Raw genomic sequence first — 25,074 nt, forward strand, 5'->3', positions numbered from 1 at the left:
CTCCATGTCTATAAATAGATCAAGGAGAAGTGGTACACACACACACACACACACACACACACACACACCAAGGACCCTTCATAGAAAGGGGCTCAGTTACTGTAAGAGTGCACGCAAATCAACATGCTGAACAGGTAGAGCACACAGAAGACAGCAGAGCTGGAAACAGTGACTTCACACAACAAACACACTTTGACAGACTCAATTGCACCACAATGGGAGCACAACAGTTTGAAAGGCTATCAAACACATGCAGTACAGTGCTGGAGGCGCTCTCTGTTAAGAAAAGTTACAGAGAACTCTTCAGAGAACTCTTTGCATTTCCACTCAGTTGGCTCAAATGTTAATGTCAGTGTTACACAGTCTTGACTTGATTGCAGACTTTCAGTTTTGAAACACATTGCTAAAGAAACGTCAGGAGTCTTGCAAAAGGGGTGGGGAGTGTGGGGGGCTTATATTGCTGCTGCTAGTGGTTCAGTTGCAAATACAAGCACACACATACACACGTGTACACATACAGTACACATACACACACATGCGTACACATACAGTACACATACATACACACGCGCGTACACAAGACACATGCACACGGTCACACAAACACCTTGTACTTTCCATGACCTCAACCTGCACATGTCCAGCAGACAAACAGAGTCCTCACAGTAAGACACCCACCCACCCACTCACTCACAGAACTGCACGCAACACATGCAGGTACGCTATATGTGCAGGAAAACACACACACTGCATTTCTAGGGTTATATATCATTGATACGGCAGCCTTACCAGAGACACATTGAGACAAAGACAGACACAGACACTTGTGAATACTCTGGAGTAATGTCAGGCTCCAGGGGTAAGGTATAACAAACAGCTCAGGGCCTTAGTGGGGTTTAATCTGATCTTAAGCCACTCTAAAATCTTAAATAAATCATCTCATCGCCCCTCTCATCCTTCCCCCCGAGTGTTCCCTCTCTTTAACCCTCCTCCGTTTCCCCCCTTCTTTCTCTCAATCTTCTATCGCTCACTCTTTTCTCATTCTCTCTCTCTCTCTCTCTCTCTTTCTTCATTCCTTCGCTCTCCCTCATCCTCTGTTCCTCCACACAATAGAGAGCTCTTCCTTTGACAGAGACATACATTGTGCAGTATGTCCTGGCTCCATTCTTCCCGGCTATACATTAAACATCATAGAGAGAGAGCGCAGTCTCACACAGGCTCTATTGTCAATCGCCAGAGGCAACTTGTTCTGGAAGGTGGAGATGAATTCAGAGATCTTCAGAGAGATGCTCCAGAGATAGCTGACGACCAACAGGAGAATCCAGACACACACATACACACACACACACACACACACAAATACGCAGACACACACACACACACAGACAGACACAGACACACACACACACACACACTGCACGCACAGAGACACACACACACAGCAGTCTACAAAACAACAATGGTCTACAGAGTGTTTTTTTTCGTGTGGTGCATGAGTCAGACTGACATGCTAACAAAGCCATGTGTGTAATACACACACAAAAAACGCATTGGTGTAGAGTTGGTTGGAGGCTAACTGCAATGAAAAAGATGCAAAGATACTTGGACCACAAGCAGAAACACCCCTTCAATTCTTGTTCCCACACACCCACTTATGCAAGAGTATGCCATGACGAACAGGTAAATAGAGAAGGCCCACAGACATATTGGAGAACAAACATACTAGACCACATGGGTACGTTAAATGGGTTAATTTAATTGACTCCAAATTGCTGTAAACTAGCTAGCCCTGATAGCTGTAGGCTTCTTGTTCACAAACACACACACACACACACAAAACTGAAGGAATCACATACACAGACACACATAAAACTCTTATATATTTACAAAGAACTACAAAGAGAAAATAACCACGCTCATACCCACCCTGCTCACACACACACACACACACACACACACACAAGCATACTGACCAGCACTACAGTTGGCCGTGTAGACACAGAGCAGCTCCAGGGCTGAGGTCATGCAGGGGTCGTCCAATAGGAGCCAGGGCCAGAGGGCGTACAGTATGGCAGTCAGACGGGAGTCTGTGGCTGCAGTCTGTCATAGAGGAGATGGGAGAGCAGAGGAGAGGAAGTAGAGGGAGAAAAGTGGAGGAAAGGGAGAAAGAGAGAGGAAGGGGGTGAGGATAGGAGGGTGAAAAGAGGAGGAGGGGGAGAAAGAAGAAGGGGTGAGGAGAGAAGAGAAAGAGAGGGAATAAGAGAGAGGAAGGGGTGAAGAGTTGAGAGAAGTGAAGAGAAAGGGGATGAGAGAGAAGAGGAGAGGGAGGGTGCTAGAATAGATGAGAGAAGCGGAGAGAGGGAAAGAGAGAGAAGAGCAGAGGAGACGAGAGAAGAGGTAAGTAGAGGAGATTAGGGTGAAAAGGAGAGGACAGAGGATGAGAGTATAGAGGAGATGAGGACGGGGCGAGACAGAGGAATAGAGAGAAGAAAGGAGAGAGAGAGGGAGGAGAAGTTAGAAGATGAAAGAAGTGGGACGGAGAAGAGGAAAATAGATGAGAGGGGGAACGAGAGGAGAGGGCAGAGGAGAGGAAAAGAGGGCAAGACGAAAGGGAAGAGATTTGGGGATAGGAAAAGATGGGAAGAAAAAACAAGTAGATACAACAGAGGGGGAGGGGAGGGAGTTCAGAGAAAATACCACAGAGGGAAGAGGGGATGAGAGAGAAGAAGATAAAAAACAAGAGAGAAGTAGAGAGAACAAGGAGAAGAGAGAAAGAGAGAAAGAAACAGAGATAGAGATGTAGAGAATGGGCGAGAGAGAGAGATAAAGAGAGAAAAAGAAAGAGAGAGAGAGAACATAGACACAACAAGGGCCTGTGATGAATTTATGCGATGAAAATTTCATGGTTAACACAATAAATAAAAGACTGCACATGGACTTGCTTTGCATTCGCTGTGCTGATACAGGCAGTTTCTCAGCAGCTCCAGGCCCATCTTCAGCTCCTTCAGATAGTTCTCCTCCTGTGTGTGTGTGTGTGTGTGTGTGTGTGTGTGTGTGTGTGTGTGTGTGTGTGTGTGTGTGTGTGTGTGTGTGTGTGTGCAGAAAAACATGACTCATCAAATCCAGGTCCTATCAGTCCTAAACAGTTCCATCAAAAGCAGTCAAATGAATGAGAGGGGTGATGGAGACAGCCTACTGAGACTAGACGGACCTTTTTGTTGCGTAGCGCTGCTTTGGTTGGTTTGAGGGACTCCAGGTTGAGGTACGTGTGAATCTGCCTCATCTGTTCCACTGTGGTGTCCACAAGCCCAGCTGAGAGAAAGAGAGAGAAAGAAAGAGAGAGAGAGAGAGAAAGAAAGAGAAAGAAAGACAGAGTGAGAGAGGAAGAGGCTATTAATAGGGCAAGATATGGTCACGCTCAACTAATGTGTTGCACATAACACATCCTGTGTGTATGTGTGCGTGCGTGTACAGTATGTGTGTGTGTGTGTGTGTGTGTGTGTGTGTGTGTACGTGTGTGTGTGTGTGTGTGTGTATGGATGGATGCGTGTGTGTGCGTGTGAGCGGTCAACTACCTTTGCACGCAAAGCTCTGGGCAGTGGAGCTGCAGGCGAGGAGCGCGGTGAGGGCAGCAGCTGTGGGCTTCCTCAGCAGGTCATGGGGCAGAGTGGCCTCGTACCTCTGGACAGGACACACCCAGCACAGCAGCGTGAGAACCACAGGGGACAACAGCAACATCACACACAGGTTACGGGGGACTGTAATGCAAGCCGCTGCAGCGACTAGGAATAATGACGTATATATACAGTATATACACATACAGTACCCTCCAGAATTATTGGCACCCTTGGTAAAAGTTGACTAAAAATAGGTATAAAAAATAATCTTTAGGTGATTTATTGTACTCCCACAATGAAAACAATGAGGAAAAATATACCCTGCAAGGCAAGCAAATTTATTCTGAGAAAAAGGAAAATCTCATAAAGAAATAAATATTTTTAACAAAAACAGCTTGCTCACAATTATTGGCACCCCTGAAACATATTATGTACAACATTTAACAGGAGCATTTTCCTATGTAAATGCAACATTTTAAAGTAAATCAGAGTGTCTGTGAACTTTCAGAAGTAGTTCATGACGTTCTTTTTCACTATGGTATGAAAATGAAGTCACTCAGAGGCTAAATCCTCTAGTCATTTTTCAACATTGGAGAGACAAGAGAATACACTAAATTGAAATAAAAAGAAATTATGTTGACATTTGTAAGTAAGAGAATGTCTATGGAAACTAGGTATTTTGTTGAAAATGCCTATATTTTCAGTTAAAATGATGACTAAAAGGTTCTAATCATCTGGAAATGTGGCAAACATGCTTGGACAAAGACCCATGGCTATTTTGCTCCCACGCACAGTATAGAGGATGGTATGATAGGCAAAAAAATCCATAAGAACCACTGTTGAGAGTTACAGACAAAGCTATCATCTTGGGGTCACCAAGTCCCCCCCAAAAATCTTCAAAAGTGACCTCACTGCTAATAGATTATTTAGACAGCATGTCAGGTTAAAGCTAGTAGAGTCATTTAATGAACAATGTAAATGGCAGGAGTTACTGAATGGTACCATGACATGTCTGGGAGTGTGGTCTATTGTCAGATGAAAATAAAATTATGCTCTTTTGCTAAAAACACTTAAGGTGTCTTTGGCGTACATAGAAGAATGACTATACTAAAAAGAACCCCATGCCTAATCAGAATTATGGTGGAGGGGCTGTGCTATTGTGGGGCTGTTTTAATTCCCAAAGGCCTTGGGAACCTAATTAAGGTGCATGGCATCATGAACACCAAGAAAAACCTGAACATTTTCAAAGGAAATCAAACAATCTCTGCCAAGGCCCTAAAAGTTGGTCATGATTGGATCATTCATCAGGTCAATGAACCAAAACAAATGCACAGATCAAAACAAATATGGTTTACTGAACACAAAATCAAGCTTCAGACATTGCCATAGCAGTCCCCTGATCTAAACTCCATAGAAAAACAGTGGGATGAGTCAACGAGAAGAATGCACAAGTGTGGACCTAGCAATCTGGACGATCTGGGGAGGTTTTGTAAAGATGAATGGTCTTAAATCCCTTACTTTGTATTCTCAATCTTAATGGGGTGTCAGAGAAGAATATTATATGCTGTTTTATTGACAAAGGGAGGTTTAAGAAGGCATTACAAGTAGGGGTGCCAATAATTGTGAGTGACGTGTTTTTATTAAAAACATTTATTTCTTTATGAGATTTTCCTTTTTCTCAGAATAAATTTGCTTCCCTTGCAGGGTGTATTTTTCCTCGTTGTTTTCATTGTGGGAGTACAATAAATCACCTAAAGATTATTTTTTAGACCTATTTTTAGTCAACTTTTACCAAGGGTGCCAATAATTCTGGAGGGTACTGTACATACATACATACATACATACAGTACATACACAGTCATTAGTAGAGGTTTGTAAGCTAATAAAAGATGCATATAAAATTATCTTTCTCATATCTTATCAGGCATGGTATGTAGTACTCTATGTGGGAAATTTTATGCTGCAAAAATAGAACATATTGCCTAACAGTATTAACTTCTGAAACGGCACCTTTTCCACTTGTGAAATCAGTGGTAACAGTCACATTGCACTGCATAACATTATAGAGAATGTCCAAGAGCTTGAAACGCCATTTTATGATTGTCACAATTAAGTTGGACTTTTCTGGAGCGATGCTTGTGGCTGCCTGTGTCTCAGGACTTATGCTGATGTGTGATCGATCACATACCCACCCATACTGTATCTGCCATCTCCAGCAGTTTTATAGTGTGTGTGGGGAGAAGGACTGTGACTGATGCAGCCCTAGTGGGAAGTGAGACCTTTATGGTGGCTGTAACTCTCCATCATTACACTACTGCCTAAGGTCCACTATGAAAGGTCAGGTTACCTGCAGTAGGAGTTCACACAACTGCTCGCCCGCGGTGCCATTCAATAGCTCAGCCAATCGACTGCGGCAATCAGGGGTCAGCTGACCGGTGGCTTCCTGATCCCGCCTCTTGGCTTCCTCTGACAGCACTACACTCAGGAAGTGAAGAGCAGCTGTGTACAGGCTGGGCTCTGAGGACCACTGGTCCACACATAGGGATATGGTGGCTAAAAAGGGACAAACAGAGCGGAACATCAAAGGAGAGAAGAAGAAGAGTCACAGACAAAAAGTTTGTGATCGTCCGAAATCAGCTCTGCCATCATCAAGTGTCACAATGTGTACAGTATATTACATTAAGCATCTGCCCTGCGTTTTGGAAGAAATGTCAAATGGTTTAGAAAATAAACACTTCATTTCAACCCTAACTGCTACTATACTGTGTAAACAAATCAAATGTACACATGCACTGCTGTGCTTTGTATAAAACAGCCTGCTAAATAAGCAAACACAAATCGCACGCTGTATGGAAACAAACAGATCCCTTTCTGAAGCGAGCAGATCCTCCTCATCCTCCGCGTGTGCTGGCTAAGCTGCTGTGGTGCAGCGCAGGCATCCGTCAGCCCCCCTCCCTGCCCTGACACAAGCTGACAAATCCATCATTAGTCTTAAACAGGGCTCATCACAGCCCACCGCTACAGGCCTCCCTCAGCTCCTGCTGGGCAGAGTCTGTCTACCAGACACACGGGCGCGGGTGCACACACACACACACACACACACACACACACACACACACACACACACACACACACACACACACACACACACACACACACACACACACACACACACACACACACACACACACACACACACAGGCACACAGGCACACACACAGGCACACAACATCTACGCACCCGTAGTCACTAGGTCTGCATATAAATACTCCGACCCAGACATATGTAAATATAGATATGTCTGAATAAAAATGCACCAACCCACACTTCAAAATATATCATGCAAAAAGGCACATCCTGTGTATGCACTCTCACACACACACACACACACACACACACACTACAGCCCCCAACCCACAGACTCCCTACCTGAAAATGTGTGCCAGTGCCTGTGCATCACCGTGGCAACAGATGGGAAGAGTGCAGTGGTGTTCCTGCGCACCAGAGTGGCCAGAAGCGTCAACAAGACGGCCCAGGTGTGACGCAGTGCCCCAGCCGTCCGTGAATCTGACACACACACACACACACACACACACACACACACACACACACACACACACACACACACACACACACACACACACACACACACACACACACACACACACACACACACACACACACACACACACACACACACACACACACACAGAGAGAGAGAGAGAGAGAGGGGGGGGGGGGGGGGGGGGGGAGGACAACAAAACACAAACTTCAGCACAACATACAATTCAGTATGAACACACATACTCTGCCACAATGCACACTTCAGCAATAAGATGCACTTCATCTAACAACAACACATTACATTAATATATACCACTCCTTGGTTGAATGTCCTATTGAGGTGCATTCTTTAGAACGTTAGTAATTTCTCAGATATTTGCACACCTATGAAGTAGTTCCAGAGCTTTGGCTGCATACTTTGAGGTGAAAGGGCCACTCCATTCCCCATTGTGGCCACTTCACCACCTCAACCTTGCATTCACTTCTGACACCTTCCTGATTACCTCTTACATACCACGTTTCTAGGTAACCAAAGCACTCTGCAGTGAAGACTCACAACAACCACCAATGTGTAGCACAGCAGTCATGTTACACTTGAGGTGTAGAGTGAGGGAATTAATCAGCACAGTAGGGAGATGACTACTGTAGGTTCCAAGACATAACCATCCAGATTGGGAATTTGGGACCGGGGCTGGAAACCAGGTTTGACATCTCATCTCCGACAGCACAGTGTCCAAAGTCCCCGTCTGGGACTTTGGGATGGTTCTACGGCCAGAGGGAAGACTGACCCCTAAAAGCCCACCGACACCACTTCCAGCAACATTTAGGACTTGACCAAGCCCACAACTGCTACAACACACATCTCAACTGCAACACACATCAAACACAACATACACCTCAACAACAACACTACAGACTGACAAAACAGAGCTTTCTTTTCAGCGCATCAGCATTGTGTGGGTAAGGTGTGAAAACCTGCAGCGCAGCACAGGAAACAGGTGTCTCTGTGCTGACAAAGTCACCATACACAATGGAAAATTCTCTACAACACAGTGAATCATGGCTAAATCTTTCACTAATGATAAAAATAATCCTACAGTACATCTCATTTACCTCCACCTTTCTATAATACAGACACTCCTTACTCATAATGTGGATGTATCTGAGGAGAGATGATGTGTGACCGAGGCCATTCTGCCATATAATGTCTTAAAGCAAGCACGAATTCTGATCCTGTAGTCGTAATATGACAAATCTAAATCCATATTGGCCAACGTTACACCTCCAAACCCCTACACTGCACTTCCATGTCTGATGAAGCTACAAATAGCTGTGGTAGGTGTGTATGTGTGCTTGTCTGTGGTTCCGTGGTACGGCTACACCGTGTGTGTGTGTGTGTGTGTGTGTGTGTGTGGTGGCTACCCAGGTGTGCAGGACTGAGAGTGAGGAGTGTGAAGACATGGCTCAGCAGAGGCTTGAGGAAGTCCAGCTGAGGGATCAGCTCTGCCTGCAGGGAGGCCACAGACTGCAGCAGCTCACAGAACACACCCACGTACTGGAGCAGAGAACACACCTGAGAGATGAGGGGAGAGAGAGGGAGAGGGAGAGGGAGGGAGGGAGGGGGAGAGGGAGAGGGAGGGAGGGAGGGAGAGAGAGAGAGAAGGAGAGAGAGAGAGAGAGGGAGAGGGAGGGAGGGAGAGAGAGAGGGAGAGGGAGAGGGAGGGAGAGAGAGAGAGAAGGAGAGAGAGAGAGAGAGGGAGAGGGAGGGAGGGAGAGAGAGAGGGAGAGGGAGAGGGAGGGAGAGAGAGAGAAGGAGAGAGAGAGAGAGAGGAATAGAGACGGAAGGATATTGAGTCAGAGAGAGAGAGAAGGTGTGAAAGAGAGAGAGGTGGGAGGGATTGAGAAGGAGGGAGAGACAACAGAAGAAAGTGTGAAGAGGAGAGGAGGACGCCAAAGAAAGAAAAAGAAAGAAAGAAAGAATAGATTGAGGGGATGGCACGTGAGGGGAAAACATTGGGGGCGGATGAGGGGGAGATAATAGAGAGAGCAGGGGCACAGCAAGGAGAGGAAAGCGAAGATTTAAACGTGAGAAAATGAAAGAGTGTGAGGAGAGTGAGGGGAAAACGAAACCGACAAGGCTCAGAGCGACTTAAAAAACAGAGGTATAATATATTAATGTGTGTGTGTCTTTGTGTGTGTGCGTACGCGCCTCTGTATGTGTGAGTGTGTGTTCACTGGCTTTTATGACATTAAACCATGGCAGAAGCCAGCAAGGCAGGAAAGCCCCTGTTCTGGTTGCCCTCCAGGATGAAGAGAATAAAGAGTGGAAGCGGCGCGTGTCTTTAAAAGCCTGACAGACCTGATTCTTAGCATCCTCTTCATCTCCTGGCGCTAGAGTGGGCGTCTTCAGCTCACTCACACAGCGCTCAATGGCAACGGCATCCACCACACTACGGCACAGGAGAGGGAAACACACACTGATCAGTTATGCGCACGCACGCACGCACGCACGCACGCACGCACACAGACACACACGCAAATACAGTTAAACTCTCAGTTTCCCAGCTCTGGGGTCATTTCTCCATTTCACTTCACTCCGAGTCTGCTATAATGGAAAGGGAACATGAGATGAAGATGCAGGACGTTATGACTATATTTCTGAGCGACTGAGAGAGACTGTGACAGCCAGCTAGCCTGAGGGGAGGGGAGTCGGAGAGGAAACTGATGGAATTTAAACTCTGGTCTGACACCCTAGCTTCATGTTAAAGCTGAACCAGACACTTTCCATTCCTGAAAATATTTCTAACATTTATATTTGCAGATTGTTTCTGTTTAACCATTACCAGACACTATTGCGACGGTCTCTGTCTTCATACAGATATGCTGTAGTGTTTTTGTTTTTTGTCGTATAAACTTTAATTACCTCTCTACAGGTATGGCTTGCAGCAAGAAATAGCCAAGGGTAGCAATAAACATATAACTGAATAAATAATCAAATAAATGCATGTCCATAGCCAGCATGAAAGTGCACTGACCCCCTGATAAGGTTCACTGAGATTTAGCTAGGTCATTCATAATTAACTGCACCCAAACATCCACAAAGTTACCGCAACTGACAACACTTACAGTACCATGGGAGACTGTGGTTGTTAGTGTTTTTTACCAACACCCTTAAGCTACTTTTATTCTGCTGAGACACAGAGAAAAAGCTGACCTACGATCTCTCCACCTCTGACCAAACAGGCTGGCCTGCAAACACCCAGACCTTCACAACTGTACAATTACGAGTGGGTCTGGAAAAGGTTCATTGACTTACGACTTCAACTAGTAGTGCAATTAAACTCAAAGCAGTACTTTAAACTCTTTTCAAATAATTTAAAAAGTGCGATTGTATTTGCGTTCTCGTGCGCTTCAATGGCCTCTCGGCCAGACGGACCTGCAGAGCAGATCCAAAATTTGACAAAACTTCGTACGGGTATTCCCAGGCCACAAACCGGCTGTTGTCTGGCAAGAAATCGGCTTTCACATAAACCGTACATTCACAACCTCAACCCGATAACTCCCACCTTGGGCAAATGGTGCTAACCACCACTGTGACAAGACTTCTGTAAATCATGAGACATGTTTCGTAAATCTAACTCAATCAGAAACCCCTTAATCACACATTCAGAAGGAAGTGGCCTTTTTTCTAGTACATGTGCTGTAGTGCATTCATATGTGTATAGGTGTGAGCAGTGAGAACTGATGGGTATTGTGCCTTTCCATCTAAAGTCTCACAATGATATTTTTGGAATAATGTTGCTATTACGGTAATACATTTCCTGTCCTTTATTTTTTTGCCTTATATCCAGTTATGTTTTGGGGGGACTTAATTTAGAAACCACTTTTGTATTTTGAAACCGTTCCTACCACGAGCTACTAAACAGAACAGACAAAATATTTCCACACCAGTGATTTCAGAGAAGCAGGAGGGGGTTCGAGTTCAGATGATGTGTTTTTTTTTAAGTGGCTGTAGCTTAAAGTGATTTCAGAGAAGGAGGAGGGGGTTCACGGAGATCATGTTGACATGTTGATCTCCGTTTGAGGAGATCATTTTGACACGCCGCACCTCAACATGCGCATGTTTTTTCCCCCTTGGCATGCATGCTGGACGGGTCATTGGGGGACAGGCAGCATCTTCGATTCCACCTTTGATTTCGAAAGTGTCGAAGGTGTCACTCTGATCGATTTTCGACTTCGACCGAGACTGTGACACCCCTACACAGCATCACGCAATAAAACCACCTGTGCAGAGAGTGTGTTGTGTGTGTGATGAACTTGAATCTTGACTGCAGGATGTGGTTGTTTGTGTCAGTATTCCTGCATAGTGGTGGTACTGTAGGTATGCTATGCACTGTGCACTCTGGTGTGGTCTTCTATGCATGAGTGCAAATGCAGTCGCATCATGTTAACATCTTCATTCTCCATACTATAATCAGGCATGCAGAGTTACATGGTGGTGGTGGCAGTGTGTCTTTGACCGTGTGTGAGTGTGTGTGTGTGTGTGTGTGTGTGTGTGTGTGTGTGTGTGTGCACGTACCTGGCCATGGCTGGCAGCACCTGGTGGAGTGTGAGGGCGGTGAGCGTGAAGTCGGGCAGCGCGGCCAGCAGGTTGGCCAGGACGCCGCAGAGGGCCGAGACCAGCGGCGGGGTGACCACGGCGCCGGACACGCTCCGCTCCACGCACGCGTCGCTGACGCGGGAATCCTGGGAGAGCACCGAGTCGCTGCTGTCTGCATCGCTCTGGCCTGCAGTGAACACAGCTGGGGGATTTACACACTAAACAGACATAAATCATTTCATAAACATTTCATAAACATTTCATAAACATTTCATAAACATTTCATAAACATTTCTAATCAGTTCATTTGATCTCAGTGAAAATACGAAAGAAAAGTTGTCAATTGCCAAGTTATTTTACAAGTATGTCAACGCAACAAGCTGCAGCAGTGTATAGCAGTGGCAGTCATAATAAAGATGGATAATGCTGAACACTGAATTGTTGAATGTGGTGGAGTGTTGCTTCGATGCTGAATAGGAAGATGTGTCTGCTTTTCTGGTCTCTTCCATGCCAGCGCGTATAAGCCCTGATCCAGCCGTTTCCTCCAGCAGCTCTTGTGCTGACTGGAGCTCTAAAACTCTGGCACTGCGGGCATCACATCACGCTCCGCCGGCTCCTGCACAGCAGCTGTGAGGACTGGATCATTCTGCGGCGGTATTTTAGGCATCCCCTCACCCCTCCACCTCCTCCTCCCGCCCCCCCTCCCGCCCGGTACCTTGTGCGGTGAGTCTGTTGACAGGCGAGTGTTGGGCGGGGGCCAGCGAGGATGACAGCGCCGGGGTGTGCACTCCGCTCGACCCACCTGGCTGGATCTAATGGGGGCAGGAAGCAGGCGGCAGGATTCAGTGACAGCCTCGTCCTCCTCCTCCTTCCCTTCCCTTCCCTTCCCCTCGCCGCATATTTATAGTGGAGACGCTATTCTCAGCGCTGTCTCAGCCCGAGACACCACTCGCAATAATATAAACATATACACATACTGTACACACGCACGCACACAGGGATACATAGAGATGCACACATAAACAGTATATACATTGTGCTGTCAGATTGGATCATTGCTGCGTCATCCTTTTCGAAACTGTGGGAAGTGGGAAGAACCCGACCAGTGTGCTATAAACCATGATGGATCCCATCTCTTACAACACAATTAGTTCTAAAGGATCTCATGACTTTTCTGCCATATGGAGTTTGGAAACACAAGCGTGAGGATATGTGGTTTGTTCAAATGATTAAAAACTATAAGTCACGCAGAACATTCAATCCAATCCAATCAATGGTACCTATGGTGTTGTAGACTGAATGCGTACGTTTGAGTGTTTATATTTGTATGCGTGACTGTGTGATGGAGTTGGAGGGTAGCGACTGTGTGTGCGTTGTGTTCATATGTATGCTTGTGCAATGCATATCAGTGTGATCAGGGTCTTTGTGTGTGTGTGTGTGCGTGTGTGTGTGTGTGTGTGTGTGTGTGTGTGTGTGTGTGTGTGTGCATATGTATGCTTGTGCATATCAGTGTGATCAGGGTCTTTGAGTGCGTGTGTGTGTGAGTGTGTGTGTGTGTGTGTGTGCTGTGCGCGTGTGTGTCTCTGCATGCATGTGCGTGAGTATGAGTGTGTGTGTGTGTGCGTGCGCGTGTGTCTCTGCGTGCATGTGCGTGAGTATGAGTGTGTGTGTGTGTGTGTGTGTGTGTGTGTGTGTGTGTGTGTGCGTGTGTGTGCCTCTGCGTGCGTGCGAGTGCGTGCGTTCTCACCAGCGTGCTGGATGTGGAGAGGGAGCCCGAGGCTTGGCTGTGGCTGCGCTGAGCAGATGGGCCTCTCCAGTGCCGCAGAGAGTCGCTCAGATCTGCCACAAATCAACAACGAGCGATCGCAAACAGACAACAACAAGTAAACAAAACCATCACCGCAAACTCAACCTGACGCCTGTGCACTACCTTCAGGGAGGCCGGACAGATGACACACCGTGTGTTTACACGGACGGCAGCGCGAGTGGGAGAGTTCTGACTGAGCCGCCGCCTGGCTGACATTGACGGCAGTCAAAACCCGGAGAGTGAGAGCTAGCGCGGCTCATTATCGCACTGTCAGCCAGACACTCCGCGCTGGAAAATGCGCTTACAAAAAAAAAAAAAAGTTCAGCATCACACTAATGATTTGAGTCTAATTAAAAAAAGGGAAAAAAAGGGGGCACGTATTTAACAGAGTTGGCACGGTCGTCTGGAAATGTGAAACAGTGAGAGACTGTCAGATGCCAGTCTGTCTGCAACTCACTTCAGACTTTAGTACAACTTATTTATGTGCGGGAGGCAGTTGAAGTACAGTAGGTGTTTTCAGACATACTCTCCTGAATTGCACTCAAACACCATATTCTTCAAACTAGCCAGGAGACCTATGCAAGCTAGCTCCTGAGTAGGGAGTGCGGATCATAGTTTATGCCAGATGTTATTATGACGGGATCTTTCCTAGAGGTGGTTACAGGCAGCAGACTTCGTGCAATCTGCATTAAGAGACACACCGGACACTCTTAACCTTCATCCTCCTACAGGACCTCCTATGAATATAGATCCTCTCCTATGAAACCAAGCAGTCACTAGCATCTGTGTTCATGCATCAGGTAGTGAGATTTTACAATAGTCTTTGTTATGGCAGAGTCTGTTCCTAAGAAAGCTCCAGCTGACTCTGCAGCATGTCCTAGCGCGCACTGTACCTTCCGTGGCCTCGCACTGGTGACTGGGTGCCCGGGGGAAGTGGAGGTGGAACGCGTGGCGGCCGCGGTAGCAGCTCTGTGCCATCTGCGTGGCGAGCTGGAAGAACTGGCAGTGGTAGAGCAGGGCCTGCAGGGCGGGCAGCCCCACCAGAGACACGCCCGACGCCTCGTCATGCACACACGGGTGCTGGAACACAACACAACACAACGCAACACAATGTCAACAGAGCAAAGCTACTTCTCAAACAGGGGACTATGGACAACATGTCTAACTAGCGAGGTTACGTAGAATACTGACAGTATAAGAACTCATTCAGAAGTGGCATACAGTATCATTCATTTTTCTAACATTCCTGACTGTAGCTGTAGACTTTCTAATCGATTATTAAGTAATTGTTACAGTCAGTCAATGACTAAACGTATGTACGCATGGAAGACTGCATGGAATTATAACAGTTGTTACAGTGTCATGAATGTGTAAACTATGAATTCTACAAAATAGGTCGAAATAAGTCCTGCCTGGTTTTCACTACAAATGAGCAAGTATTAAATTAAATAAAGTGATTATAACTGAATGCCAGACTGGAACCAACTCAGAGCTAGCACCAGATATGTGTTTTGGACACGACTTAATTCTGACTCCTGACTCAGAAGTTGAGCTTTTTGCCAACCAGAAAAAAAGGGGTTTAATTTTGCAGTACTGCAACAGGGGATTGAGGTCATGAATTTTTCAGCCAGGAGCGACCACCTCTGGTCAATAATGTACCAGGTGCCAGAGACCTGTGGCATCCATTTTAATCACATTCATCAAACATTCCCTTTTTTTTCCTCACTGCAAATTCCCCAGTATAGTACCTGCCAGGCGCAGCTTTTGGCCTCCTCACTGTTGGCGGGCATGGGCATGACCAGAAGGTTCTGCAGGATAAACGCCGCCTGAGGAGAGAAGAGAGGAGTCAGGCAATGCTAAAGTCAGCAACACTGCCATCTGGTTGTGACTTAGTGGCAGCACATGTGGCTCTAAATAATTCAATGGATTCACACTGAATGACATCTAAGCCCTCTGTGCTGTCTGGGTGTACTGCTTAGACATTGCAGCAAAATAACTATTGCTTAAAATGTGCTCTTGACATATCTTAATATGTACAAGCATGTGCAATGTCCTCAAATATCACATTTGATCATTTTAGGCTTATTGTTTAATGTTTATCATGTTTAGTGTGTGCATATCTGTGTGTGTGTGTGTGTGTGTGTGTGTGTGTGCGTGTGCGCGCAGGTGTGTGACGGAGGGCCCCCACCTCCCTGCGGACCATGCTGCTCTCGTTGGACTCCAGCAGGATGTTGAGCAGGGTCCCCCACAGACCCCCGGAGATGTTCTGGCAGCTGGACGCTAGTGCCATGCAACCCGTATCCAACGACGACAGCGCTGAGCCCACTCCAAGACTGGCAAAGCGCACCTGGGACAGGAGAGGAGGAGGAGAGGAGAGGAGAGAAGAGAGGAGGGGAAGAGGAGAAGAGAGGAGAGGAGAGGAGAGGGAGAGAAGGTGAGTGGAGATAAGAGTCAGAGGAAGAAAAGAAAGATGGACATAGAGCAGGACATAGAGCAGAACAGAGAGCTGACAGAGACCCATATGTATAAAGCAGAGCATGTACTGAACTAATATGGACACTAATATATATATATATATATATGTATATATACACACACAAATATATTACATTTTGTTCCACCATAAATGAACATAAAACTTACTTTGACAAACTGTCATTACATTACAATGACCACATAGAAAGAAATAATATCTGCCTGCTGTGTAGTAAGGACTTCACAGACTAGACGGACACAACTATAAAGTAGAAGTTGGCATATATAACGCCTATCAGTAAAAGTTTTCTTCAGGACAAATATATTAGCCAAGTGAAAGTGAACTTTCCAAAATAAAAAAAGATATATATATATATTACACAAATTATAATTAAAAATGTCCCTGTATCTTCCAGGTGTTCTAATCAGTGTTTGACCCCGTTAATGACTCTGTGGTTTGAAACAGCACCTTGCTATTAAGTTTGCGGTGATCAAACGGGGGCGTTTGAAGAGTGGTCTGTGCAGCGCTGGAGGGGAGTGGGGGAGTGAGGGAGTGAGGGTGTGAGTGTGTGTGTGCGTGTGTGTGTGTGTGTATGTGTGGGTGTGTAGTTCAGCGTTAATATGGGGCTGACAGACTGACAAAATGACTGAAGCTCTATAAAGGGACCATACACTGGGGAAGGACTAGAGAAGTTTGAGAAGGTGTTCAAACTCTGCACAGCAAGGAGTGAGTGTGTGTGTGTGTGTGTGTGTGTGTGTGTGTGTGTGTGTGTGTGTGTGTATGTATATATGGAAGGTTGTTGGGTGAGAGGTCAGTCACGACCACTGCATACAGAGTGTGTTTGTGTGAGGTAGCACAACCAGTAAGGCTCTGTGTGAATCATGTGTGCATTTTATGCATGCTGTCTCATATGTATATGTACTATCCTATATACATCTGTATTGAGTGTGCATGTGTGTGTGTGTTTTGAGACGCTAACCTCGGGGTCTCTGTCTACCCACAGTGGGATGAGCCAGGTGAGGCCAAGGCGCGCTGCAGTCTGCTCCTCTGCCCTCTGCTCCTGAGATAGAGACCAGTGGGACATCCAGTCCTGTTTCACTCACACACACACACACACGCACACACGCACACACACACACACACACACACACACACACACACACACACACACACACACACACACACACACACACACACACACACACACGCGCACACACACACACACATACACACACACACACACACACACACACACACACACACACACACAGAGATCATTAATACACAAATCACACACTACCACCAGTCATACACACATACACAGATGCAAAAAAATACACAAACACACGTAAACACACATTAAGGTCAAACATCATACTCAAAGCAGTCATACAAAGATGTCTCAAAAACACACAACCATGGACATTAACATTCAAATCACACTCAAACCAGTAACATAAACACATGCTCCCTCTCACAAACATAAACAAATATATACGCATACCACACACAAAACACAAGCTCAAACACCACATACACACACACAAACGAGAGAGAAGACCATCAATACACACATATCTACATGTAACATTAGCAGTATCTTCTCACATATACACACATAGTAAAAGGTGTTCATGCGTGTCACACATAAAAGCACACACACACACACACACACACACACACACATACACACACACACAGCCATTAGATTCAGCTGATCTTCCACCCCATTTCTCTGCCTTGAGGGAGACATGCACATGTGTGTCAGACTCAGAGCAGCATGTTAGATTATGGAAATGACAAGTTGGCACTCGGGCAGCATTAACATACCTCCACTGCCATGCACGCACAGCACGCCCACATATACGCTACTGAACGCCCACACATACACTAGCTCAAAGAGATTCTTTGCTTGCTCATTCCTATGGTGTGTGTGTGTGTGTGTGTGTGTGTGTTTTCATTTTTACTCAAATGGTTGTTTTAGAAGTGTCTGGATTACAAAACAGATCTAAATCAATAAATACATACTGAAGTGTATACAGCTGAGCCAAAGGACATTGATCAAAACAAAGAATCTCCCAAGCAATGAAGACAGTAATGGTCTGTGATTTAGAAGTTATTACACAAACACAAACACACACACACAGACACACAGACACACACACACACACACACACACACACACACACACACACACACACACACACACACACACACACACACACACACACACACACACACACACACACACACACCTTATCTTTACTCTGGGCGATCATCTCATGGGAGAGGTGCAGCAGACAGATGATTGCATTCTTGGTGACGCCTTTACCCATGAAGGACATGGAGTTGCCCCCCCACTCCACGTAGAAGGAGGAGATTACCTGAGGGGGTGAACACAGGGAAGGAGAAGAGGAGGGAGAGAGGGAGGGATGGAGGGAGGGATGGAAGAACACGAGAGAGGAGGAAAGAGGAGAGAAAGAGGGAGAGATGGAGGAAAGAGGGTAGATGGAAGAATAGAGGAGGTAAAGATGAGAGGATGGAGAGAGGAGGGGATATCCGAAGGGAGAGAGCAGAGAGAGAGGTGGGGTGGTGAGAAAGAAAGAGGAGACATAGGAGGTAAAGAAGAATAAGGGGAGAGAGGGAGGAAGGGATGTAGGGAGTTAGAGGAAGAGAGGTGTATTGATAGAGCAATGGAGGAAGAGAGATGGAACAAAGAAAAGAAAGAAAGACAGAGAGAGGGGGGAATGCAGAGTAAGCAGAAGGGGGAAAGGAATGGATAGAGGCATAGAGAGGTAGAGAGGAAGGATAAAGAGAGGGAGGAGAGAGGAAGAGGGGAGGGAGAGGAAGGAAGGGATAGAGGAGGAATGGTGAGGATGAAGAGAATGAGGTGGAGTGGAGAGAGGGATAGAGAGGAGACAAGAGAGGGAGGAGAGAAGAAAACAGACAGAGAGATGGAGTAATAGAGGGGGAGAAGAGAAGAAGGAGGGATGTAGAGAGAGAGAGGGATGTAGAGGGCACAAGAGAGGAAGGAGAGAGGGGTCATTTGTAGTCTGTGCACATGGTGCTGGGGCCCCTTCATGTGGGCTGTGGCTAACAAGAGTCATTAAGGGAGGCTTTATGGCCCAGGAGGAACAGCTGGGCCCTCTGGAGCTCTGAGACCAACACACACACACACACACACACACACACACGCAAGCAAGCACGCACACACATGCACGCACAGAGGGAGAGAGAGCATGGCCACCAGCATCCCTGTTGCTGTGGGATGTGTGTGTGTGTGTGTGTGTGTGTGTGTGTGTGTGTGTGTCTGCTTGTGTGCGTGTGTTAAAGAATATGTGTCCAGCCTTGACTAAAATTAGTGTATACAGCCGCCAGAGAGGGCAGTGGTTAAGTAGGTGTGTATACTTGAATGCCTTGTGTGTGTGTGTGTGTGTGTGTGTGTGTGTGTGTGTGTGTGTGTGTGTGTGTGTGTGTGTGTGTGTGTGTGTGTGTGTATACCTCCGTGGCCCTGAAGCAGCTGAGGCACTTAAGACGACGTGTGCTCAGGTGAAGTAGGCAAGTGCGTGTGTGCGTGTGTGTTCGTGCACGCATGTACTTCAAGTAGTCCACTGAGGTATTTCAGGCGTGTGTGCGCGTACGTGTGCGTGCATGTGAATGTGTACACATCAAGTAGTCTGCTAAGGTATTTCAGGTCAAGTGTATGTCTAGCTGTGGGGAGTGTGTGGGGAGTGTGTGGGGGGTGTGTGTGTGTGTGTGTGTGTGTGTGTGTACCTCCGGCAGCTCACTGAGGCATTTCAGACAGAGGGTGTGTATATCCGGCTCCTGGTGCGGTGTGTGTGTGTGTGTGTGTGCGTGTACCTCTAATAGTCCACTGAGGTATTTCAGGCAGAAGGTGTGTGTGTGTGTGTACCTCTAATAGTCCACTGAGGTATTTCAGGCCGAAGGCGTGTGTGTGTGTGTGTGTGTGTGTGTGTGTGTGTGTGTGTGTGTGTGTGTACCTCCAGCAGCCCACTGAGGTATTTCAGGCAGAGGGTGTGTGTGTCCGGCTCCTGGTGCGGTGAGTGTGTGCTCCAGCCGGGCAGGGCGGTCAGGTGCTTCATGCTGCGCAGGGTGCGCTCCAGCGAGGGCAGGCCGTAGAAGCGCGGCGCCTCCGACACACGCAGACACTGCAGCAGACGCTCCGCCAGCACACACTCCAACACACTCGCCAGCGTCACACACACACTAGTACACAGAGAGAGAGAGAGAGAGAGAGAGAGAGAGAAAGATATTAATCAAAAGTTGATACCTAACATGCTATACGTGTACACTGTAGCCAATGGCAACAATGACTGCACTCTGCATTTCATTTGCGTTGATTTGCTTTGCTTTGCTTTGCGAGAGAGAGAGAGAGAGAGAGAGAGAGAGAGAGAGAGAGAGAGAGAGAGAGAGAGAGAGAGAGAGAGAGAGGTAATTAATTTTGGTTTAACGTCATGTCAGTGCTCATGGCTAATTTCATGGGAAAAAAGTGAATAACGAAAACAACGGCAAATAAATAACATCACCTACTGTAGATAAATGAAAAGTAGAACATCAGATGTTTAAAATGAGCCAGTAACAGAGTGAGGAAGAGGTGTGTGTGTGTGTGTGTGTGTGTGAGAGAGCGAGAGAAAGAGAGAGAGAGGGGGGGAGGGGGAGAGAGAGAGAGAGAGAGTGAAACACAAAGACTGACGTATCAAATTCCTCTATTATCAGTCAAAAGGAAAGAGAGAGTGTGAGGTAGAGAAAAAGAAAGGATTGGGCAGAGGGAGGTAGAGATAGACAGATTGAAACGCAGAGTGATAGGCCAGATATGAAAGACAGTATAAATAGTTGAGAGACAGAGAACACATTAAAACACCAAAAGACGGAACCAAACAAGAGAGAGAGAAAGAGAGAGAGAGAGAGAGAGAGAGAGAGGAGAGAAGAGGAGAGAAAGCTGCGGAGAGAGGCAGGTATTAGTCACACCTAACCCAGGTCACACACATTAGAGAAGCCCTCGCTGGGTTTACCTTCACAGGACATTGGGTATTCCAACCTTTACCATCTGCGTTTGAGTGAGTGTGTGAGTGTGTGTGTGTGTGTGTGTGTGTGTGTGTGTGTGTGTGTGTGTGGATCAGACATTGGGTTTGCTCGAGAGTGGCCTGAGGGTGTCATTTTTTAATAACCGATTAAGGTTTCTGTTCCCCGATTCAACCAGATACCCATTTCTGCGGCGGGGTGCGGAGTGGCGGGGAGACTCATTAATTCAGCGGAGGGGGCCTTTGAGGTAAGGAAGGAGCAGTCTTCCAGAAACAAAAACGCTTTTTACTTTGCAAGAATATATCGAACCCTTCAGACTAAACGCTTCTGTGCCTTTCATATCGGGATGTCAATGTTTTAGATTATTTTTGCCCCCTTAACGTACGACTGGAAGTGTGCGTTCTGACGTCTGGGGTTCTGCGAGTCTGAAACTTTCATTCGGCTCCACGGGCAGTTTGAAAAACGAGCTAACGATATCCCTTCTTCACCGACGAATAATAGAAGCATCGCATCAAAGATATTAATGCTTCCGAGGCCTACAGTTATTTAGACAGAGCCTCAAATGGCGCTCTAATTGGATTCTGATTAAACCGGCGTTGTCATGATTTATCGCTACGGGTTGGGGCGGCTCTGCTACGCGGACAGAAAACACGGAGGCCGTCCAGCGAACGCCTGCTGCTATTGCGCTTGGGAGGAAACGGATGAGCGCGGGGCAGATGGGTTCGTGCATCTTGTCAACAGAGGAGAATCCTGAGAGCCGTTTTTTCTTTTCTTCCAGAACGCCGGTGCTGTGGGCGTCGGTTTGCCCTTGCTGCAGTCACCGGGAACAAACGAACCAGTGGACGACTGAACACACCCACAAGTGGTCCCTCCCTCCCGCCTTCAACACGCTCTGCATGCCAATGGACCTCCGAGTGGTAAAACAGAGTGTGTGTGTGTGTGTGTGTGTGTGTGTGTGTGTGTGTGTGTGTGTGTGTGTGTGTGTGCATGTGCATATGTGTGTGTGTGTGTGTGTGTGTGTGTGTGTGTATGTGCATATGTGTGTGTGTGTGTGTGTGTGTGTGTGAGTGAGAGAGCAAATGAGTGAGCGGGAGAAAGAAAAAGAGACTGGCCATCGACTAGACAGGCTTCTGGTGTGAAAACACTCTTAAGACGCAACATTAGGGAAGACACCTCTGATAAATTTATTATGGCTCATAGAAATGCTGCTCAGTCATGTGACCTGAGCCAGGTCTCTGTTGCACCCTTAACTTTAATTTCTCCTACTGGTTTTGTGGGTGATTCTGTTGTATCCTCCTGTTCTGACACCTTAGTCAAGTCTTTTAACTCCTCCGTTTTGCAAATCATTGACAGCATTGCACCATTACAAATTAAGACTATCTCAGTTAAACGGAGGCCACCCTGGAGGACCTCACAGACTGTCAGCGCCTTTAAAAGAACCTGCCGCAAATATGAACGACAATGGCGTAAGTCTAAACTGCAGGCTGATTTTATAAACTATAAGAATCATATTTTTATCTATAATAGTGAAATTAAAAAAGCTCGAAGGCAGCATTTCTCTCAGATTATTGCTGACAATTCAAACAACTCCAAAACACTGTTTAGTACCATTGATAAGCTAATCAACCCTCCACATACGATTCCCACAGAGCTTCACTCTGTAGAGAAGTGCAATGAGTTTGCTACCTTTTTTAGCGAAAAAATTTTAACTATCAGGAGCAATATCACGATACCTTCCAATGCAACTTCCAGCTGCCTATCTTCAAGCCACTCTCTATTTCTCTGTTCAACTGGTCTCCCCAGTTTCACTCCTATTCACCAAAGTGACCTGGAAAAGATAGTCAATCAGCTAGGTTCTGCTACTTGCTCTCTTGATCCGATACCTACCAAGCTGTTCAAGCAGGTTTTAAGCTGTCTCGCTCCTGAGGTTCTCAACATTGTTAATACCTCCCTCCTGTCTGGGATTTTCCCTTCTTGTCTTAAACATGCTTTGGTTACTCCACTGCTAAAAAAACATAATCTTGATCCCTTGGCTTGCGGGAGTTATAGGCCAATCTCTAACCTACCTTTTTTGGGTAAAATTCTTGAGAAGGTTGTTTACAAGCAGCTTTACTCTTATCTATCTCATAACACCCTTTTCGATACCTATCAGTCTGGTTTCCGTATAAATCATAGTACAGAGACTGCTTTGGTCAGAGTTATAAATGATCTTAAAATTGCCACTGATCACCATAAAGTATCTGTTCTCGTTCTTCTAGATTTAAGTGCTGCATTTGACACCGTAGATCACACCATTCTACTCCAACGCCTGCAAGATCTAACTGGCATCCAGGGTACAGCTCTAGCTTGGATTTCCTCCTACCTAAATGGGAGAACTTTTTCTGTCTCTATAAATAGATTCTGTTCAGATACTATGAACATCTCGTATGGGGTACCTCAGGGGTCCATCCTTGGCCCTTTGCTTTTTAATTTATACATGTTACCACTTGGGTCTATCATCCGGCACCATAATATTTCTTATCATTCATATGCGGATGATACCCAACTTTACATGTCTATATCTTCTGATGACCCCAGTCCAGTAAATGACCTAATCAGTTGTATCTCGGACATTAAAAACTGGATGGCCCAGAATTTTCTATTGTTAAATGACAGCAAGACTGAGGTTTTAGTTGTTGGCCCAAAGGCCCAGAGAGAACATATTAATTCCTTTTTAACCCCCCTTCTGGTAAAACCCTGTGGTGATGTCAGAAATCTGGGTGTGATCCTTGATCCTGATCTTAACTTTGAAAAGCACATATCCACTGTTACCAAGACAGCCTTTTATCACCTCAGAAATATTTCAAAGGTACGTGGCCTTCTGTCTCTACAGGACTCAGAAAAATTAGTACACGCTTTTATTTCTAGTCGCCTGGATTATTGTAACTCACTTTATGCTGGTGTTACCAAACAGGCACTTAACAAGCTTCAACTCATTCAAAATGCTGCTGCTAGAATACTCACAAGAACATCCAAATTTGATCACATCACTCCTGTTTTAAAATCACTTCACTGGCTTCCTGTACAACAAAGAATCCAGTTCAAAATTCTCTTAATTGTTTTTAAATCTTTAAATGGCCTAGCACCAACATATATTTCTGACATGATCTCACACTATCTTCCAACACGTTGTCTAAGATCATCCAATAAAAGTCTCCTGTCAGTCCCCAGAATCAACACAAACGTGGCACATGGTGCTTTTAGCTATTGTGCCCCAACTCTGTGGAATTCTCTTCCTTTGGAATTAAGGTTAGCTCAATCAACTTTCTCTTTTAAAAAGGGTCTTAAAACATATTTATTTTCACAAGCTTTTGTTTGAGTTATGTTTTTTAATTTTTGCCCCTCCGAATAGATTATTTTATGTGCTCTTGCTTAACTCTTTTAACAAGTGAGTTGTATGGATGTTCTCATCTTGGCAAAGTGTTTTATTTATTTTATATTATTTTATTTTATTTTATTTTATTGAATTGTTCTTTTTCCAGTGCTGCTTTTATTCTTATTTTTTTTAACCATTTTGTGTGTCCATATATACATGTGTGTATGTGTGTGTGTGTGCGCGCGTGAGCGTGTGTTCATATACAGTATGTATATTTTCCTTTTCATTCAAAGCACATTGAGTCTATGTATGCCATATGAAATGTGCTATATAAATAAAATTTGATTGATTGATTGAGAAAGGGAGAGAAAGAGAACAATTGTATATGCGTGAAAAAGTGGCAGAGGAAGAGAGAAAAATAGAGCAATAGGGCAACAGAGAGAGAGAGAGAGAGATGTTGAGAGTACAATAGAGGGAGAGAGTAAGCAGGAAAGATGGAGACCGAATGAGAAAGAGAGAGAAATGCACAGAGAAAAGCAGACAGAGGAAGAGGTGGACGGTGAGGGTGAACAGAGGAGCAGCGAAGAAAACTTTCTCCAAATGAGCTCTCCT

General features: G+C 45.8%; 1 protein-coding gene across 3 annotated transcripts in view; it reads right to left on the bottom strand.

Moving 5' to 3' along the window:
* rttn (rotatin) overlaps positions 1 to 25,074 on the bottom strand; it is a 53,861-nt gene that overhangs the window by 4,722 nt on the left and 24,065 nt on the right. Inside the window, exons 28-44 of one of the 3 annotated variants that reach the window (XM_062520749.1) lie at positions 20,066 to 20,291; positions 18,320 to 18,448; positions 17,044 to 17,154; positions 15,777 to 15,935; positions 15,337 to 15,414; positions 14,482 to 14,668; positions 13,529 to 13,620; positions 12,497 to 12,593; positions 11,761 to 11,968; positions 9,541 to 9,631; positions 8,604 to 8,754; positions 7,047 to 7,184; positions 5,965 to 6,170; positions 3,576 to 3,681; positions 3,212 to 3,312; positions 2,943 to 3,020; positions 1,974 to 2,100 (exon numbers count right to left, since the gene is read on the bottom strand). In XM_062520749.1, coding sequence (XP_062376733.1) covers positions 1,974 to 2,100; positions 2,943 to 3,020; positions 3,212 to 3,312; positions 3,576 to 3,681; positions 5,965 to 6,170; positions 7,047 to 7,184; positions 8,604 to 8,754; positions 9,541 to 9,631; positions 11,761 to 11,968; positions 12,497 to 12,593; positions 13,529 to 13,620; positions 14,482 to 14,668; positions 15,337 to 15,414; positions 15,777 to 15,935; positions 17,044 to 17,154; positions 18,320 to 18,448; positions 20,066 to 20,291 — 2,285 coding nt within the window. Of the gene's footprint in view, positions 1 to 1,973; positions 2,101 to 2,942; positions 3,021 to 3,211; positions 3,313 to 3,575; positions 3,682 to 5,964; positions 6,171 to 7,046; positions 7,185 to 8,603; positions 8,755 to 9,540; positions 9,632 to 11,760; positions 11,969 to 12,496; positions 12,594 to 13,528; positions 13,621 to 14,481; positions 14,669 to 15,336; positions 15,415 to 15,776; positions 15,936 to 17,043; positions 17,155 to 18,319; positions 18,449 to 20,065; positions 20,292 to 25,074 lie in introns of those variants that run through there. The other 2 variants (XM_062520750.1, XR_009936327.1) reach the window with 2 other exon arrangements.

The sequence above is a fragment of the Sardina pilchardus genome, chromosome 19 (genome assembly GCF_963854185.1).
Source record: "Sardina pilchardus chromosome 19, fSarPil1.1, whole genome shotgun sequence".
NCBI lineage: Eukaryota > Metazoa > Chordata > Actinopteri > Clupeiformes > Clupeidae > Sardina > Sardina pilchardus.